General features: G+C 28.5%; 1 protein-coding gene and 1 pseudogene across 1 annotated transcript; both read right to left on the reverse strand.

Annotated features, from left to right (window-relative positions):
- Positions 1-973: 973 nt before the first annotated feature.
- LOC108488379 (endochitinase-like) lies at positions 974-2351 on the reverse strand. Its single transcript, XM_017792660.2, has 3 exons — positions 1902-2351; positions 1653-1806; positions 974-1501 (listed from the first exon to the last, which is right to left on the reverse strand). The coding sequence occupies exons 1-3, from the start codon at positions 2167-2169 to the stop codon at positions 1132-1134; spliced, it is 792 nt and encodes a 263-aa protein (XP_017648149.1). The 5' UTR covers positions 2170-2351; the 3' UTR covers positions 974-1131.
- Positions 2352-5550: 3199 nt separating this feature from the next.
- Positions 5551-7110, reverse strand: LOC108487820 (protein SRG1-like; annotated as a pseudogene).
- Positions 7111-7910: the final 800 nt, after the last annotated feature.

The following is a 7910-nucleotide window of genomic DNA, read 5'->3' on the forward strand; positions in this document are numbered from 1 at the left end:
TAATTACTTGGAGAAGGTATTGATCTCAGCTTATAAATAGGTTGCATTGTCACACACATTTTCTTTGTGTTTTAACACTCTTGTGTTAGGCATTTTATTGGAGAGTAAACCTTGTTGTAAGTGAAGTTATTTGGGGTGAGTGATTATAATATTGGGATACTTTGTTAGGATTGAAATTAAGCTTAAGAGAATTCAAAGATTACTTACCTAAATCTAACACTTTGAAATCAACCTTTCCTTTTTCAATCCAAAGTTTTTGTCTTTCCTTAACTTGAATCACCTTTTTCAATTTCCTTCTTTCTCTTCCAATATACATACATGAAACATTATCGATTTTATGTATTCAATATAATTTCCATATGATTTTACTTCCAATAAACACAATTTTCTTAATAAATTCTTGAAATCTTTGCTTTCTCCTTTACTTTCTCAAATCTTTTCTTCATTTTCTTCTTCAATTAATTAATTTCTATAGTAGAAAATGATCACATAACATTTTAAAAGATGAGACTCGAGTATGGTTTTATGGTAAGATTGAAAAAATAATATTAGAAAAAGGAAACCAGAGAAAATTTCTCATACTTAAACAAATTTCATCCATTTATGCCATTTTCCGATCAAAATTCAATAAATTCAATAATATTAACAATAGACTTTCATTAAATCAATCTTAAAATTTGGAAAAATAACCATCATCCAATTTTATTCAACAAGTTAAACACAAAATTTAAAAAAAATCATAATTAACATTACATTTATTCTTTTTACAAAATCATGAAAAATTCAAACCGAATAATATTAACAATTATCTTTCATCAAATCAACCTTAAAACTCAAATTAAACACTAAAAAGTTAATATGTTGCCTTTTAAGTACCAAAATGTATAATTTTACCAAATATAAAAACACAAAACCATATTAAAAAATGAAACTAAATTACCAAATGATATATTAAATAAAATAAACTCATTCATTTATTGAATATTTATCTTATTCCAATTCCACGGAAGATACATCTATATATGGTCGTAGTACAATAGCATGATTATTTTCAATATAATTTGATTTGTAAATGCTATTCTTTCATATATTTATTACCCCACCCATGTTACAATGGATTAAAGTGCATAGTTAAGCAAAGGGTCTTTGGTTGTAGCAGTCAAGATTGTCACCGTAGCTCACTTTCAGTATGTCACAGTATCTCTTGTAAAACCCGATTCTATCCTCAACTTGAGGGTTGGATCCTTTGCCACATTCGATGCCACCATTGATGATGTTGGTGATGACACCGTATCCAGGGACCCGACCAGCGGCCGTGTCTTCTGCAGATGGCTTCCATTGGCCGGTGATGACATCGTGACTTGAAGGTTTAGGTGACTGTGGTGTCATCCAGAACCAAAGACCTGTCTTGAAAGAAATGGTCGGGTCCTTTGCTACCAAATCGGGGTCATTCAGAATATCAGCCTTTATTGCTTCTCCTGCTGGACCATAGTTGTAGTTGCTGCCAAAGTCAAGGGTCAAGGTCAAGATTTAGTTGGAGGGATTCCATATCCGGTATATATCTTATTAGTTTAGTAGTTTAAATTCAATGAACATTCTATCTATTAGAATGATTAAATTCAATGTTTATATTCAAAAGAGGAGACACTTACTATGAGATCTGAATAGGACCACGGCCAAAATATTTTTTACCAGGGGCACAAGGCCATTGTTGATTTGCAACACAGTAATCTCCAGGGTTGCCCTGTTCCTGAACATAGCAATATCCCCATGCGTATGGACCGTCCGGTGCAGTTGGCCACCCACCTATACAAGGATTATGCCATTAACCATGCATGCATGACTAGTTTTATAGAGAGAAAATGAACAAAATATATTTATTTTTAATGAGAGAAATGAACCTGTAGTTTCATGGGAAGTTTGTGCCAAGAAGGCAGCAATTTCCCTTTTACGAGTAGCATCATCGCCAGTGGCTCCGAAAGCACCAAAGGAGTTAGCGGCGGCAATGAAAGCATCGTATGTATAGAAACCATTGCCAGGGCAGTTACCATCATTACGATGCTTTAACATCTCATTGAACATATCTTGGCTGATAAACGAACTGATATCAGCCAAGGCCCTCAATGCAGAGGCCAAAATAAACACAACCATCAAAGCTAAGAACTTCATTTTTTCTGCTACCTATCAACTAAAGTGTTTTACGTGTGGGGCGTGGGTTTCATAGGAAGGATCAGGGTGATATTTATAGAGGGGGTTAGGAGAGAGAAGCATCATACAAAACCCTTAATTCTCTTCTTTTTATCATCACAAAGTGGAAGTGTTTGATGTAATTGACTAAAACACAAGGATGAATTGTCGTGATTTGTTATAATGGAAGAGGGAAGGTTCTTTTCTTAGGCTTAGTCCGATCTTATCTTACAGTCAACAAATTGGAATAAGTACAAAGCATTTTTAAAATTATTCGTTTGTGTGTTTGCAAGCGGAGTTGATTGCGGAGGAAATGTTAATTGAAGCTGGGCGGCCAGGAACAAATATCAAATCTTTTCCTTAAGGCCTTAAGAGTTGTATGCAAATTAAGCCTACTATATTTAGGAAGAAAAATTGGGATAGTGATTGAAGAAATGAGAAATTAATTTATGAATCATTCTCACCACATCAATCATGGTTTCTTTCTAATTATTTAATAATATTTTATTAATTTTTTTCATGTTATTGATACATAATTTTGATATTATTTTACCATGAACTCCAAACCTCAAACCCATAACCTTGAATTTTAAACTTAAATGGATTTAGTGTTCAGGGAACAAGATTCGAGATTCTAGGTTAAAAAATTACTAAAATTATGTATAAATGATATAATTTTTTAAAATATCATTAAATAATTAAAAAAGAACTATAAATAATGTGGTAGAAATGGTTATAAAATAATTTGTCCAGAAGTCATTTTATTTTAGGTGAAATTCCATTTGGGTATGTACCTTTTGAAACTGGAAGAAGTTGGGATGGGAAAGAAATTTATATAACTAAAATTGAAAAGGATAGAGTTACAACTTCCATCTTATTGAATGAAGTTTAGAAAAATAAATTTAATTAAATAGTTAATAATAATTAATAAAATAAAATGGTAATGTATTAAGAAAGTCTTCAAACTATCATATGGTTTTATGTAACTTATTATATTGTTATTGTACTTGAACTAATCTTCAAGTTTAAATTTATTTATTTAAATATGAAACATTAATATGTAATAAACCATTTTTTAATGCATAAGTTGATTTTGTGTTCTTTATTATTTAAAAATTACATATTAATTAAAATTATTGATAAAAATATTTGAAAATATAAACCATTAAGTTTAAAATATAATATAATGTTTAAAAATATATTAAAATGCATGCAAATAATTCTAGTAGAGTATTTCAAAAAATTATAAACAAAAATCTTTATTCCTTTAAGATTGTTAACGTCTAACCTGACAAATAAAATTTAAAAATATTGTTACAAGGTTGATGTAAAATAGTACCCTAAAACAATTTATTATTAACGGAGAGTGATCAAAATATTTGATTTTAAAAATTTAATAATTAAATTGAAAAATTAATAATTTAATGATCAAAATAAAACGAAGTACATAATTTAGTGATATATTTATAATTTTATTTTATTTTTCTAAGCCACCTTAAATCCATAACAGGACTGTAATATGGCTTCCTTTTATTTCTCATAAATTTTAAAATTTTCAAAATTAAATTTACTTGTTTGAGGAACACAATAAAATATTTAAAAGTTTTAAGAAATTTTAGTCACATTATAGTTAAATCTCTAATAAGATGTTTAGTTCTTTATTATTATTATTAGGTATAATAAAATTTTATCCATTATTATTTATCTATTTTATAATTTGGTTTCAATTATTAAAAAATTAACAATTTTAGTCTTCAAAATGTTACATGTTTTTTTTAATTTTAACCCAAATTCTTAAAGTTCATAAATTATAATTATAAAATTCAAAAAAATCAAAACATAATATAAATAAAAATTAATTAAACGATTAATTTTTTTGAACAATTTATTATAAGTTTTGATCATATCTATTCTTTTAGACAATATCTATAATTACTCACGTCCTTAAACATTAATAATAGTACTCTTACCAATTGAGCTATAACTCAATCGGTAATTAACGATTAATTAAAAAATACATTTTGAACTCACTGACTAAGCGTGAGGGTCAAAATTTTTTAGTAAAACTATTTTTATTAATTAATTTTTATTTCATATAAATATGTCTAGTAAGATTTTATTATCAGATATTAATAAAAGGTTAATGTAATATTTACCCTAAATTTGGTAATTAGTTTTTTTATATTTGTATTTTTAGAATTTATTTTGATAATTGATTTTTGTAATTAGATTTATTTTAATTCTTTAACTTAAAAGGAACATAAAAGTATAATTTTATGACACTATGAGATTGTGTCACTTCAATAAATTCACTTTTTCCGGCGATGAGATGACACAATCATATCAGCAAATTTTTATATTTTTTAAGTTTATGAATTAAAATAAATTTAATTGTCAAATTTAAGGATATTAACCCTTGGGAATATATATATATATATATATATATATATATATTTTGGAGTTGATAAAATAAATTTAATTGTTAAATTGTCAAATGTTTGGAGTTAAATATAATAATTTTGAGATAAAAGTAAAACAATGAAAAAATTTTGACACCTTAAATTTGCTTAGAAAATATTGTAAAGAGTTTTTGCACAAAATTAATAATTATTGATATGCTTAATATATAAAATTGATCTAAAATAATTTAATAATCATTCTATTATATGTAAAACAATAATATTCTATTGAATTTCTGATGGAAAATAAATAATCAGTCAAAATCGCCTAATTTTTGTAAAAATATTAAATATTATGTTGATTAGATTGATGATGTGACAAATGACCCTTCTTAATGCCTTAGTGTTGACTTTATATTTTGACGGCTTTTTATTATGAATAGGTTGAAATTTGATATTTAGCTTTGTTTTTGTAGTAATTAGAGTATTCATTATGATTTGTAGTGTTTAATTTTTTTGTTGCAAGTATTTTTCGAAAAGATAAATTATAAACCATGAAATATATATTATTTTTATGAGTGAGTAGGAGCGAAGTCGGGGTTGGTATAGACTCGGCCTTTTTAAAATGTAAAATTATTATTTTCGTTCTTAATTTTTTAAAAATTTTAAATTAGTAAAGATAAAATTATATTTTAGTTCTTTCTAAAATTATAAAAATTGATTTAATCCTTTACAAATTATAAAATATAAATTATAAAAATTAAAATTTCATTCGCCCACTAAAAAAATTTTCTGACTTTACTACTGTGAGTAAGGATTAAATCATTGATCATATAGTTAAGAGATGAGGTATCCAACAACCGCATCACGACTCAGGGTTATTTTACATCCAACCTTGCTTTGTATAAAACAGTGAGAAAAAGCTAGAAAATCAATAAAAATGTTGCAAACCGATGAGAATATTTTATTTATTGATATTAGAGTGTTCAAGAAACACAGCAGCCTCTTGATCAGGTTGAATCATAACATAGTTGGTAGTGTTTATATAGTTTGTATTAGTTTCTTGATCAGGTTGAATCCTCAAGACAACCACATAGGATTTTCCGCGGAGCTCGAAAGTGAAGAGACATTTGAAGTAGTCAGCCACGCCTATTCTCTTGAGCAGTGGTGGATTTTGTGGAGAAAGGAGGCTTGGTGCTGGATCCATATCCCCATCCAATCTCGGGCTATACAACGTAACTATTGAAAGCCTTTCTTTAATTGAGTTCACGGTAGCTCGATTCTCAACGCTTGGGTATACCCCATTGGATACTATCTTCAACCTCAGTACAAACCAATACCTTCTATCTTGATCACTATATTTATTAAAAAAAATTAATTAGCAGTTAATTAAATTTAGTTATATCCATTAATAATTACCTCCATAATGTCACCAATATGGACCATAAAAGCATTTTCAAGGGGTATAATGGGGACCCAAACACCACTTTTCTTTACTTGAAGGCTTCTATCTCGTTGATTTGGAGTACGATGGCGAGGCCAACAGGATCAGAATGTGCTCTTAGACCAATTGCAAGCTCTAGCTGTGGGCATGGGGGACAATAGTTCATCCTCATCGCTCGATGCCCTTCTTCAAATAGGACTCTCATGTCATTAGGGTCCATCCCTAGAGATTTTCCCATATGGTCTAACAGTTTCATGGTAAGATCGATGTTTCAGTTCTACAGAATAAGCTTACAGGTTTTCTCCGTAATAATTAATTATCAAAAGAAAAGGACAAAAAAGAATGGCCATTAATTTATGCTCATGATTTCAGTATAAAGGTGCAATGACTATTTCAGTCAGTATCCTTTTTTTTTTAAGAATGAAATTATTGATAGATGCAAATAAAGAACCTGAGAGTGATTGGCAGATTAGGGAATAAGTGAGGTTTTCTCAAATAAGTTGGAAAGGTGGTCATGTAGAACATATCTCCCCAGTTAAGCTTCTGCTCCTCGGACACGACAAAGGCCTGTCCAAACCCCTCTATTTCATCTGATTTTTGCAAAGCTTCTTCTTCTCTTCCATTGGAAGATTGAAAAACTCTTGGATCTCCATCTTCATTTTTTCCACCAGTGAAGTGCTCATTCCATGGTTGATTAACTGCAACACAGTTCCATGTTTTAAAGTCAATCCCCCAAATCCTACACACTACTGCCAAATCTCATTCTATAATATTTTAGTTTTGAGATAGAAATTTGAAGGTGCAGATAGCTAGTAGGAGAAAACAAGTACCTGGAAGAAACCCCATTCTTTGCATGCATAATGCAGCTTCTCCAGTTCTTGCTAGGAATATAACTTTTGCATATCTATGACAGGAACTTGTGGCAACGAATTTGAGTGAGATAAGATGGGACTTGGGAGAGTCTTTATCAGTGCGTACGTATCGAGGTGGAACTTCTTTCAATGGCTTCTTTGCTAACTCTTGGACACTAGGCACTAAGAGTGAGCTTCCGAGCTTTGCTAACTCTGGGTTCATAGTCATTGCTTTGAGAATGGCTTTGCTACCTCTCTCCAAATTATCGAATATATAAAGGGACTACGTGGGTGTGTATTAATACCCGAGACTACTCTCAATTCAAATAAATAATTCGAGTTTTGAATTGAATTAAATTAAATTTTATAATTTAAATAATTTTAATAACTTAAATGATTCAAATAATAAATTGGTTTAAATAATTTTAGTATGTGCCAATTTAAAAAAATGAGAAAATTGGTCTCTTCTAATAAAAAATTCAAAAATTTAAAATAATTTTAAAAATTCCAAATTTTATATTTTTAAAAATTCAAAAATTTTAAAAAGTTCTAAAAAGTTAAAATTTTAAATTTTTCTAAAATAATAATTTTGATACTTAAATAAGTTAATTAATGGTTTAAGTTTATGATACTAAAGTAGTTTTTTATTTTACTTTCAAAAGTTTTCAACTATATATGATTCCAAGTTTTCACTCTTGTCATGTTTAATTTTTAATTTAATTGAACAATTTCACTCTATTTGACTCGAATTTCATTTCACTTAACTCGATTCGAAAAAACTTTAAATCGAATTAAAATAATAAAATAATACTCGTTAACTTAATTAATTCAAAATTTTATTAAATATGAAAAAGAACAGAAAAAAAAATTACCATCTGAATTGATAAAGAAGATGCACCCACGACAGCTTTTTATTCTCCTTCAAACCCTAATTTGAAGGATAAAGGGCAGACAATTTTTATTCTTCGTATACAGGGGTCTGAGTTATTAGTCTAAAAAATTATTTATTCAGCCCTCCAATTTCAAAAA

The sequence above is a fragment of the Gossypium arboreum genome, chromosome 6 (assembly GCF_025698485.1).
Source record: "Gossypium arboreum isolate Shixiya-1 chromosome 6, ASM2569848v2, whole genome shotgun sequence".
NCBI classification, from domain to species: Eukaryota; Viridiplantae; Streptophyta; class Magnoliopsida; order Malvales; family Malvaceae; genus Gossypium; species Gossypium arboreum.

Bases quoted from the DNA above. Each gene is read 5' to 3' on its own strand.
- LOC108488379 (XM_017792660.2), bottom strand. From the start codon at position 2,169: ATGAAGTTCTTAGCTTTGATGGTTGTGTTTATTTTGGCCTCTGCATTG. The intron at 1,807-1,901 runs GTTCATTTCTCT...ATCCTTGTATAG, and splicing joins AACTTCCCATGAAACTACAG to GTGGGTGGCCAACTGCACCG. The intron at 1,502-1,652 runs GTAAGTGTCTCC...TGACTTTGGCAG, and splicing joins GGTCCTATTCAGATCTCATA to CAACTACAACTATGGTCCAG.